The 12671-nt window shown below is 47.7% G+C and overlaps 1 protein-coding gene across 13 annotated transcripts in view; it reads right to left on the bottom strand.

The window, feature by feature from the left end:
• Positions 1-12671, bottom strand: part of LOC122554105 (mucolipin-2-like) — a 97798-nt gene that overhangs the window by 35332 nt on the left and 49795 nt on the right. For all 13 annotated transcript variants that reach the window (XM_087990369.1, XM_087990368.1, XM_087990358.1 and 10 more), the window contains 3 exons: positions 7580-7673; positions 7296-7392; positions 6000-6099 (listed from right to left, as the gene is read on the bottom strand). In XM_087990369.1, coding sequence (XP_087846495.1) covers positions 6000-6099; positions 7296-7392; positions 7580-7673 — 291 coding nt within the window. The remainder of the gene's footprint in view (positions 1-5999; positions 6100-7295; positions 7393-7579; positions 7674-12671) is intronic.

Below are 12671 nucleotides of genomic sequence, written 5' to 3'. Positions count from 1 at the left end.
TGGTCTCTTTATTTAAGGCCAGATGTAAATGTGTTGAAGGTTGCTCAGATGAGATTTACCAGATTGATTCCACGAATGAGTGGGTTGTCTAAGGAGGAATGGTTGGACAGACTGGGGCTTGCTTTCACTGGAGAATGAGATTGAAGTGTATCAGATCCTGAAGGATCTCCACCAAGTGGATGTGGTAAGGCTGTTTCCTCTCTGAGTCAGTCCAGAACCAGGAGATGCTGTTTTAATGAGTCGAGTGTGTGTTACTGGAAAAACACAGCAGGTCAGGCAGCATCCGAGGAGCAGGAAAATCGACGTTTCGGGCCGGAGCGCTTCATCAGGAATCCTGCTCCTCGGATGCTGCCTGACCAGCCGTGCTTTTCCAGCAACATACTCTCAACTCTGATCTCCAGCATCTGCAGTCCTCACTGTCTCCCTGATGCTGTTTTATTACCAGGGATCACCCTTTCAGATCAGGGGTGAGAAGAAACATCTTTTCTCTCAGTGGATTGGGAGACTTTAGAACTCTATGCCTCAGAAGCTGATAGACGTTGGACTCACTGAATATTTTAATGACAGAAGGATCGAGGAGGACAGATGGGAATGTGGGATTCAAAACACAAACAGATCAACTACAATCAGACTGAACGGGACTCAAAGGGCTGAATGGTCTGCCGTTGCTCCAATTTATACGTTTGCAAAATTTCCCCTGTCAGCTTCACCTTCCCATATCCCCCAATTCCCTTTTGTGAGCAAAGATCCATCAACCTCTGTTTTCCCTGGAGCGTGGGAGGCTGAGGGGTGACCTTATAGAGGTTTATAAAACCATGAGGGGCATGGATAGGATAAATAGACAAAGTCTTTTCCCTGGGGTCGGGGAGTCCAGAACTAGAGGGCATAGGTTTAGGCTGAGAGGGGGAAGATATAAAAGAGACCGAAGGGGCAACTTTTTCACACAGAGGATGGTACGTGTATGGAATGAGCCGCCAGAGGAAGTGGTGGAGGCTGGTACAATTGCAACATTTAAAAGGATGGGTATATGAATAGGAAGGGTTTAGAGGGATATGGGCCAGGTGTTAGCAGGTGGGACTAGATTGATTTAAGATATCTGGTCAGCATTGAGGGGTTGGACTGAAGGGGCTGTTACTGTGTTGTACGTCTCTTTGAGTCTATGACTGTTGAACACACTCAATGACTGAGTTTGTGAGAGAGAGGAAATTGCTCCCCACCTCAGTCCAAAATTCTAAAATTGAGACCCCACATTCTAGAATACCCAGCTTGGAGGAATTATTTTCTCATCATCGAGGAAATAGTGGCACAGGAGAAACATTACTGGACCAGGAGCCTAGAGCCCCAGGTAAATGTTCTGGGGACATGGGTTCGAACCCCAGCACGGCAGGCCATGGAATTTAAATTCAATTAACTAATTCTGGAATACAAAGCAAGTCTCAGTGATGGTAAACTATCACTGATTGACATCAAAACCCATGTCAAGGGAGCCCACTCTACTGTCCTGGTTTGCCCCCACGTGACTCCTGACTCACATTAAACTAAAACAGAGGCAGAATGTCAGAGATTCAATGTGGAACAATGCTGCCACCAGGTGGATCTCTCTAGAATTGCAGTTATAAACATCAGTCTGGGACACGAAGAGTTCATTCAATGTTAAGCAAATAAGACCAAAAGGACTGTGGATGCTGGAAATCAGAAACAAAACCCAGAAATTGCTGGAACAATTCAGCAGGTCCAGCAACATCTGTGGAGAGAAATCAGAGTTAACACTCTGAGAAAGAACTCAGAGAAAGAAGATCATTTGGTCAAACGATTGTGTTAAGGTCAGTCTGGGGGAATGAATAGCTGCTAATGGGGACTATTCGCGAAACACCAGGAATTCAGCAAAACTAATGACAGTGAACAAGATAAAAAGATTGGAATGGAAATGCTATTGGAGAGAGGAGCAGGATATCTTCAAGGTGGTCATGCCTGGAAGAGATGTGGCAGTCAGTTTAACACCAAAAGAATTGCGGATGTTGGAAATAGAACTTAGAACAAAACAGAAACAAAAACAGAAATTGCTGGAAAAGCTCAGCATCTGTGGAGAAATCTCTTGGCATCACAAGTGCCCACCTAAATCCTTCTTCAATGTACTGAAGCTTTCTGCCTCCCCCACCCTTAGAGGCAGGGAATTCCAGATCCCCACCACCCTCTGGGTGAAAAAGCTGTTCCTCACATCCCTCTCTAACCTTCATCCTTTTCCTTAAATCTATTCCCACTGTTCATTGATTCCTCTGTCAAGGGGAAAAGTTTCTTCCTGTCTACACCCCTCATCATGTTCTCCATCTCGATCACGTCCCCTCTCAGTCTCCTCTGCTCTAAGGAAAATAAGCCCAGTCTGTCCAATCTCTCTCCATCACTGAAACTCTCCAGCCCAGGCAACGTCCAGGGAAATCTCCTCTGCCTCCTCCCCAGTGCTATCACATCCCTCTGACAATGTGGATTCCAGAACTGTACATGATACTCTCGCTGTGGCCTAACCAATGTTTTTATACAGTTCCATCATCACCTCCTTGCTCATAATCCTCAGGCCTCAGCAAATAACAGCACGTTACCCCTTATTTGCCACCTTAACCATTTCATCCACCTGTGCTGGGAACAGTGTACATACACACCAAGGTCCCTCTGATCCCTGGTACTTCCTGGGGTCTGACTGTTCATCGTATATTCCCTTGATGGGTTTGTCCTGTCCAACTGCGTCATCTTTAGATTTGGAACATTCTGGGTCGAAAGTGTGGTGCTGGAAAAGCACAGCCATTCAGGTAGTGTCCGAGGAGCAGGAGAATAGATGTTTTGGGCATAAGCCCTTCATCAGGAATGTTCATTAGAAAAGGGAATCATCTGTCTGCAGCTACAGACAGAGGACAATCTCTCTCACACAACAGGCTGATCATGTGGATTTAAAGATAATGACAAACAGCCTCTAACCCCAAGGGTCTGTTTGAGTCAAGGTTTAATATGATGGCTCACTGAGGACAGTCCCAAATCCTGAAAAGGTCAATATTGAGGGAGAGGGTTCCCACTGCCAGATCCTTCGAGAATCCATCAGAATTAAAGACCCAGAGAGATCAACATGGACCCTGATGCAGCGGGGTTGGATGAGAATGGCAGGAGGGACTAAGGGATCACTGGATCCCAGTAAATCTGATATGGATTCCTGACCCTGACAGAATCTAGAGACCGGACAGTGGAAGGTTGAGGTGTCTGAGCCACGTGTCTCCTGTTGGAATTGCTCAGTGTCCAGGGACCTGCTCCTGTATGAAGCTGGGTCTGTTTCTCAGTGAGTTAGATCTCCAGTAACTGCCCTCCCAATGCTGCAGGATGTCCCCCTGCAGGTGGAAGATGGGGGGGCTGCCTTGAATGCGGTCAGGAGCTGGGGTTTATACACCTTCCCTGACCAGGTATCTGCAGCCACTGCGCAACACTGAAGATGGGTTACACCTGAAACGTTGATTTCTCCACCTCCTGATGCTGCCTGGCTTGCTGTGTTCTTCCAGCCTCCTGTTTGTTTATTGTGTTACCTTAAGCAGATCCAGACCAGTCCAGTCCCACCCCCCCAGGGACACTCAGCAGAAACAACAGGAACACAGAGCCCTGGGTCAGGAATTTCAGAACGTGCCCTGTAATTGATTCTCTCGCTCCTTCACTGTTTGCTTGGGCTGACAAGTGGCAAGTAACATTCACAGCACACAAATGCTGGACAATGATCATCTCCAATGACCATCACCCCTTCACATCCAATGGTATTACCATCACTGAATCCCCCACTGTCAACATCCTGGGGGTTACCATCACTGAATCCCCCACTGTCAACATCCTGGGGGTTACCATTCACCAGAAACTCAATTCGATTTAGCACATAAACAGAGCGGCTACAAGAGCATGTCAAAAACTAGGAATACTGTGGTAAGTAACTCCTGTCTTGACTCCCCAAAGCCTTTCCACCATCTACACAGCACAAGTCAGGAGTGGGATGGAATACTCCCCTCTTGCCTGGATCGGGGCAGCTCCAACAACACTCAAGATGCTCAAGCTTTCCAAAGATTACAAAGGGTTCTTGATCAAATGAGTCAATGGGCTGAAAAATGGCAGATGGGGTTCAATCTGGATAAAGGCAAAGTATTGCATAAGGAGAAAGTGAGGGCTGCAGATGCTGGAGATCAGAGCTGAAAATGTGTTGCTGGAAAAGCGCAGCAAGTCAGTCAGCATCCAAGGAACAGGTTCCTGAAGAAGGGCTTATGCCCGAAACATTGATTCTCCTGTTCCTTGGATGCTGCCTGACCTGCTGCGCTTTTCCAGCAACACATTTTCAGCAAAGTATTGCATAAACAAGGGTAGACCTTATACAATTAATGGTAGGGCCTTGGATAATACTGTAGAACTGAGAGACCTTGGGGTGGAGGTACATAATTCTGTGAAGTCTGCATCACATGTAGACAGGATGGTTGAAAAGTTGTTTGGCACGCTTGCTTTCATTGCTTAGTCCTTTGAGTATAGGAGTTGGGGTGTTATGTTGAGGTTGTACAGGAGGCTTCTTTTGGAATACTGTGTCTGGTTCTGGCTGCCCTGTTATACGAAGGATATTATTGAGCTGGAGATAGGTTCAGAAGAGATTTACCAGGATGTTGCCAGGTATGGAAGGTTTGAGTTATAAAGAAAGGCTGGAGTGAGGAGATTGAGAGGTGACCTGATAGAAGTTTATAAAATAATGAAGGGTGTAGATGGACTTAATGGTACAGTGTCTTTTCCCCAAGATGGGGGATCATTTTTAAGGTGAAAGGAGAAAGATTTAAAGAAGGCAGGAGGTAATTTCTTTTACACAGAGGGTGGTTTGCATACAGAATGAACATCCAGAGAAAGTGGTGGATGTGGGTACAATTACAATGTTTAAAAGACATTTGGATAGACACATGAATAGGAGGGATATGGGCCAGGAGCAGGCAGGTGGGACTAGTTTAGTGTGGGATCACGTTCGGCATGGACTACAACTATTCAGGACAAAGCAGCCCACTTGATTGGTACTCTATCCATAAACTAGGAGAAAGTAAGGACTGCAGATGCTGGAGTTCAGAGTCAGGAGTGTATTGCCTGAAAAGCACAGCAGGTCAGGCAGCATCCGAGGAGCAGGAGAGTCAACGTTTCAGGCATAAGTCTTTCATTAGAGCCTACTGCTCCTCGGATGCTGCCTGACCTGCTGTGCTTTTCCAGCACCACATCTTTTGACTGTATCCACAAGCATCCACTCCCACCACCACCGACGCCCAGTAGCAGCCGTGTGTACTGTCTACAAGATGCACTGCAGAAATTCACCAAAGATCCTCAGACAGCACCTTCCAAACCCAGAGATGTAACCAGTTTGTCAAAAAAAAAGGATTCAAAGAAAAATCAGGAATCTCCATGTAATAAAAGCTAAAAAAAAAAAAGTGGATGCTGGAAATCTAATTAAAAACAGAATGTTCCAGAGAAACTCAGCAGGTCTGGCAGCAGCTGTGCAGAGAAAAACAGATTTAAGGTTTTGAGTCCAATGTGACACTTACTCAGATTGAAAGGTATTGGAAAATGATGGGGTTTTAAAACTATTTTTAATGGAGTGGGGAAGAGTGAGGGGTGCAGATGGTGCTGGAGCCCAGTGCAAAAGACAAAGGGTTTGCTAATTGTGGGTGTAACAGAAACAGAGATCTCACATGGGTGGGACTGAAGGCATGGAAGGTAAAAATGGGGGCTGTCTACTGAGGGTACAGTAAACATGACACAAACTAGACCATCCCATGGGGCAGAGGGGGGATGCAGGAATACCAGAACGTTTTATCATATGTTATATTTCTGAACACTTCGATTGTTCTTGGACTTGGTCTGAGTGATAGCAGATAGTGACTTTGCCGTTAGCAAACTCTGGAGAATCTGACCATTCACGTTAAATATCATCTTTAGCATCCGTAAAAATGTAAATTACATACGGGATCCGGAAATCTTCCACTCTTTACACTCTGTAACGGTGGTCTCACTCTCCAACTTTACTTTAATGATCCCACTGTGGGCTGTGTTGTCAAAGGTAATCTGTAATCAGGAGAGCCAAAGTTCCTCGTTATTGACAACGAACATTCCGGAAGCTTCCTCAACACCAACCTGGAGCCAAACCTCACCCACTTCCACTCAGTCCAAAGCAATTCAGCAAATAATTATCCAATCAGCAGCACCCTCCCCTAACCTTCACTGCCTGGGAAACGGGGGCAGGATTAGGGTGGGGAGGAGGAAGAAATCATGGGAGGGATGGAGAGGTAGTGGGATGGGCAGGGAGTGAGGGGGTGGAGAGAGGGATCAGGGGTGTGAAGGATAAGGGGGCGGGGGGGGGAGAGAGGGATCGGGGGAAGAGGGATGAGGAGGGGATAGAGGGAGAAGAGATGTAGAAGGACGGGGGGAGAAATAGAAGGGGGGGGAGAGACAGATGGGGGAGTTAATGGGACTCGGGAGTGGAGAGTGACATGGGGGAAGAGGGACGGGGTGGGGGAAGAGGGGTAGGAGATGATGGGAAGAGGGATGGGAAGGGCAGGCAGAGGAAGAAAGGGGATACACTTGGTCCAATCACTGCCCAGTTTGGTTTCTCCTCCTGTGTGTGTGTGTTTTTTTTATGTTTAATCTGCCCTTTCAAATTTGCATCTCATTTCATCCTCTGCTTCTTCTGAAATCATTATTCTCCTGGTTTCAGGAAGTTGCCAGAGGGTGTCCCATCACTCAGTACTGTATCCATGTCTACTCTCTGCTTCTCTCCCCCAACCCCAATGTCCCCCTCCCCCCACCGCACTGTGCTGGGACCAGCTGCAGAGTTTCGTCAGGAAGCGGTTTTAACCTCAAAACGTGGGGAGAGTTGTGAGGGGCTTCACTCCAATCAGGCCTGTGTTCATCCATTGAACCAACAAGATACACCCTTCACCCATCAACACTTTATTTTTGAATATTCACCAGCTCAAAGTTACACCCCAGTCGTCACTCACTCACCATTCTGATTTGGGAAAATATCTCTGTTCCTTCAGTGTCACTGGGTCAAAATCTTGGAATTCCCTCCCTAAGGGCATTGTGGGTCTACCTACAGCACATGGACTGCAGCGATTTACGAAGGCAGCTCACCCCCATCTTCTGAGGAGGCAACTAGGGACGGGCAATAAATACTGGACCCAGCCAGTGATGCCCGTGTGCCACGAGTGAATAAGTACAAACACAACAGGTGAAATAATGACAAGAGGTGAATTACTCACAGTGATTGTAAACTGATAGCAGTCCGGTAATTCATTGTTGCGAATAGTTTGTAGGTCTATCCCCTTCAGTTTAAAGATGATTTCTATAAGTATCAACCTTAATAAAACCAAAGAAATAATAACTCAGGACACAAACATAACTGAAAGGTTTATAGTTACAAACGCAGGCATCATACGTACACCCCAAAGATAGAGTTCAACATTACATACACTGTACTGTAGCCTGCCATAAACCTAACTGCACGATCTACAAACATGACTGAGTACATTGCTGAGAAAGTTACCTGTAAAATTCAATGTCAAAAAATGATGCATTGGTCATTTTCCATTCTTTAAAGGAGTCCCCTATTGCAGAAGCTGATTCTATATTTATGCATTCTGGAAAGAAACAAACAATTAATTTCATAAGTACTGAAGAGTAGGAGATTCAGCCCTTTGAGTCTGTTCCTCTCTTTATTACGATCAGCTCAATTTTCCAGCCTGCTCTCCATAGCCCCCATCAAATCGTTCCTAATTAAAGATCTGTCTACCTTCTCCTCAAATTCACAATGTCCCAGCATCCACTGCGCTCTGGGGGAGCGAATTCCACAGATTCATGACCATTTGAGAGGAGTGATTTCTCCTCATCTCCATTTTAAATCTGCACCATACCTCATACAAACCTAAAACGATGACCTCTCGCTCTCGAACATTTCACTTCACAATTGGATGGAAACAAGATCACAATATTCCTAATGGACAGACAAGATCCACTGACTGAACAACGAACCATTCCAAAATCCTGGAAAAGTTGACTTGACTCATTTCTTCAATGCAAGTGGTCAAATTAACCAGTAAAATTCAATCCATTTATTAACCACAGCTTTTGAGTGAATAACTGAATATTTTGGTCTACACATAGGCAGAAACATATCCAACTTCATGTTAAATTATTTCCTAACTCTCCAAATGATTAGGAGCTACAGTTTCAGAGATACTGTGTGTGTTTGTGTGTGCAAGTGTATGAGAGAGTGTATGTGTGTGTGTGCATCAGTCACTCCCCATTGTGGAATAGATTGTAAGCAAGCTGTAAAGATTAGCTTCATACATTCACACACCCCTAGTCTGACCCAGGCTCACTCAATAAAGATTCAGTGCAGCTACAGAGACCGATTTCCCACTCGCTGGTTCTCATCACCAAACTGTTGTGGCGCTGCTGGGAATGGCATTAAACAGGGAATCAGAGATGCATGTGGTAAAGACCATCTGGAATTATGGGTGACTTTAATCTACATTTAGATTGGGCAAATCAAATTAGTCAGGATACAGTAGGTGAGGAATTCCTCACGTGTATATGGGCTGGTTTTCTGGATCAATACATTAAGGAACCAAGCAGACAACAGGTCATCTTAGGCTGGGTATCTTTTTTTTTTAGATTACTTACAGTGTGGAAACAAGTCCACACCGACCCGCCGAAGCGCAACCCACCCATTCCCCTACATTTACCCCTTTAACCTAACACTACGGGCAATTTAGCATGGCCAATTCACCTGACCCGCACATCTTTGGACTGTGGGAGGAAACCGGAGCACCCGGAGGAAACCCACGCAGACATGGGGAGAATGTGCAAACTCCACACAGTCAGTCACCTGAGTCGGGAATTGAACCCGGGTCTACAGGCGCTGTGAGGCAGCAGTGCTAACCACTGGGCCACCGTGCCGCCCACAAATCGTACAATGATAAAGGAACAATCGGTGATGTATTTGAGAGGGATCCCTTGGGGATGGAATTCTTCTTCAAGATAGAGTGAGGTTGTTGATCCTGAGACCAGAGTCCTGAATCTTAATAAGAGAAACTGAAATGGTACGAGGCAGGAGTTGGCTAAGGTAGATTGGAAGGACTGACAGTGTTGGCAATAGCAACATTCAAAGAGCGAATGGTTGAACAACAAAAATTGTTTATTCCTGTTTGACCCAGGACTGCAAGGAGAACACTGGTTTACACGGAAAGTTAGAGACAGTAATAGATGCAAAATAGAGGCATACAAATTGAATAGGATGGAATATCCTTTTATTGTCACATGTACTCCACATGTATGGCAGCAGTGAAAAGACTTTATATGGCTGCCTCTAATGGCACCATCTTAGGTACAAATCTTACAGAGTAAACGTTCCAGTCTGTGCCCTCCAGCACCAGAGCAGAGGCCACACTGACTCCCCATGCCAGCCTCCATTCAGCACTCGCTCCACCGCCCCACTCTGAGAATCAGCCGCTCACTCAGCTCCACGGTGGGGCTCGGCCCAAACTCGCTCCGCTCCGCCGTGGGACCGGGCCCGGTGCTCGCTCCGCCGTGGGACCGGGCCCGGTGCTCGCTCCGCCGTGGGACCGGGCCCGGTGCTCGCTCCGCCGTGGGACCGGGCCCGGTGCTCGCTCCGCCGTGGGACCGGACCCGGTGCTCGCTCCGCCGTGGGACCGGGCCCGGTGCTCGCTCCGCCGTGGGACCGGGCCCGGTGCTCGCTCCGCCGTGGGACCGGGCCCGGTGCTCGCTCCGCCGTGGGACCGGGCCCGGTGCTCGCTCCGCCGTGGGACCGGGCCCGGTGCTCGCTCCGCCGTGGGACCGGGCCCGGTGCTCGCTCCGCCGTGGGACCGGGCCCGGTGCTCGCTCCGCCGTGGGACCGGGCCCGGTGCTCGCTCCGCCGTGGGACCGGGCCCGGTGCTCGCTCCGCCGTGGGACCGGGCCCGGTGCTCGCTCCGCCGTGGGACCGGGCCCGGTGCTCGCTCCGCCGTGGGACCGGGCCCGGTGCTCGCTCCGCCGTGGGACCGGGCCCGGTGCTCGCTCCGCCGTGGGACCGGGCCCGGTGCTCGCTCCGCCGTGGGACCGGGCCCGGTGCTCGCTCCGCCGTGGGACCGGGCCCGGTGCTCGCTCCGCCGTGGGACCGGGCCCGGTGCTCGCTCCGCCGGAGATGGAGAGAAAACAGGGAATTGTAGATCTCATTGCGATAGTGGAGAAGAAGCTAGAGTGTGGAAAAGCACAGCAGGTCAGGCAGCATCCGGGAAGCAGGAGAATCGACTTTTCAGGCATAAGTCCTTCATCAGGAATGAGGCGAGAGGCTAGAGTCCATTATCAAGGATGTTATTGCAGAGAACTTAGAAAATAGCAGTAGAATCAGACACAGCCAGCAGGAGTTTATAAAAGGGAAACCACGTTTGACAAATCTACCCGAATTCTTCAAGGATGGAACTAGTAGAGTTGAAGATGGGGGGGAACCAGTGGATGTGGTTTACTTGGACTTTCAGACGGCTTTCAACAAAGTCCCCACAAAATTCAATTGTGTAAAATTCAAACACATGGGATTGGGGCCAGTGTTTGGACATTGGTTGACAGACAGGAAACAAAGACTGGGTATAAATGGCCATTTTTCTGAATGGCAGGCATTGACTGGTTGGCTACTGCAGGGATCTGTACCAGAACCCTGGCTATTCACAGTATCTGTGAATGATTTATATGAGGGAACAAAATGTGATATATCAAACTTTGCAGATGACACAAAGTTGAGTGGAGTGAGCTGGGAGAAGGATGCAGAGATGTTGCACTGTGATTTGAACAGGTTGAGGGAGTGAGTAAATGCATGGCAGATGCAGTATAATGTGGATACATGTGAAGTTATTCATTTTGGAAGCAAAAACAGGAAGGCAGTTTATTATTTGATTGGCTGAGAGGGGGGAATGTTCAACAAGACCTGGGTGTCCATGTGCACCAGTCACTGAAGGTAAGTGTGTCGGTGCAGCAGGTGGTGAAGAAGATGAACTGTACGTTGGTCTCCTTAGTGAGAGGGTTCGAGTACAGGACAGGGGTGTCTTGCTGCAATTGTACCGGGTCTTGGTGAGGGCACTCCTGGAGGATTGTGTGCTGTTTTGATCTCCGTATCTGAGGAAGGATGTTCTTACTATTGCGGGAGTACAGTGAAGGTTTCCCAAATTGATTCCTGGGATGACAGGACTAACATATGAGGAGACATTGAGTCAGTTAGGATTGTAGTCACTGGAGTTTAGAAGAATGAGAGGAATCTCATAGAAACCTGTAACATTCTAACAGGAATAGACAGGATAAAGACAGGAAGGATGTTCCCGATGGTGGGGGAGTGCAGAACCAGGATTAACAGTTTAAAGATAAGGGTAAATCTTTCAGGACTGAGATGAGGAGAAATGTCTTCACCCAGAGAGTGGGGGAGCCTGGGGAATTCACTATCACAGACAGTGGTTGACACCAAAACACTTTTTTTTAAGAAGGAGGTAGATATAGCTCTAATGGCTAAAGGGATCAAGGGATATGGGGGAGTGGGTTGGGGAATTAGGATTTTGAGCTTGATGATCAGCCACTATTATATCAACTGATGGAGCACACTTGAGGGGCCGAATGGCCTACTCCTATCTTCTATGTTTTTATATTCCTCTGGCAAAATATTAAGACTATACCACCCCCATTCTCACTTCCCCCTCCATCCACCCCCAGTCCCCCAGCTACCATTGAGCCAGGAATCAGTTAAGCCAACACAGAGTAGGGTAGAAACCAAGTCAAACGTTCTCTCACACACTGAAGTAATATCGTTCACCAAGTCAGAATGATCACAAATCAGTGATCCACAGTGATGACAGAGTACAGGTTTGTCAAGCAGCTAGCAAACAGCAGCTGCTACTTATACATACGTTACTGAGTAACACAGCAATTCCCAAACAATATCTAACCCCATGTACACACAGGGCTCCTCATTAAAAAACTAGGTTTTCAATGGAGAGAGACAGAGAGAGAGACACACAGAGAGAGATGTAGGGAGGGTGGGACGCAGGGAGGGTGTGTGGGAAAGCGAGTGAGAGAGGGAGAGGAAGAGTGAGGAAAAGAGAGCGTAGAAGAGAGAGTGTGATCCTCACTAGTTATTTAATGGTCGAACTAATTTCATTCACACTATAAAATGCGTCAAAGGGAAAGGGAGGGAGATGGGTTTGGGCGAGATGTAGCTGGTGAGGACGGGGTTAACAGCACTCATTAGTGTTTCCATAGACATTGGCAGGTGCTGCACTGTTGGGAGTGCTGCCTGTCAGACCAAACACCAAACCAAAATCCCATCAGCCCTCCCAGGTGAACACAGGCCAAGTATACACCATTCGGTCCTTCAAATCTGCTGTGCCACTCAGTAAGATCATGGTTGATCTGATTTTAACTTCAATTCTACAAAAGTCCATAATGACCCTCCGAACAGTAACCCACCCAGACACATTCCCCTATCCTATTACTCTTCATTTACCCCTGACTTAACGCACCTAACCTACACATCCCTGAACACTATGGGCAATTCACCTGACCTGCACATCTTTGGACTGTGGGAGGAAACCGGAGCA

Source organism: Chiloscyllium plagiosum, unplaced genomic scaffold (genome assembly GCF_037043375.1).
Source record: "Chiloscyllium plagiosum isolate Xiang-an unplaced genomic scaffold, Cpla_swu_hap1 HiC_scaffold_9, whole genome shotgun sequence".
Taxonomy (NCBI): Eukaryota; Metazoa; Chordata; class Chondrichthyes; order Orectolobiformes; family Hemiscylliidae; genus Chiloscyllium; species Chiloscyllium plagiosum.
Note: the sequence above shows the minus strand (reverse complement) of the source record. Positions and strands in the feature narration are given on the sequence as shown.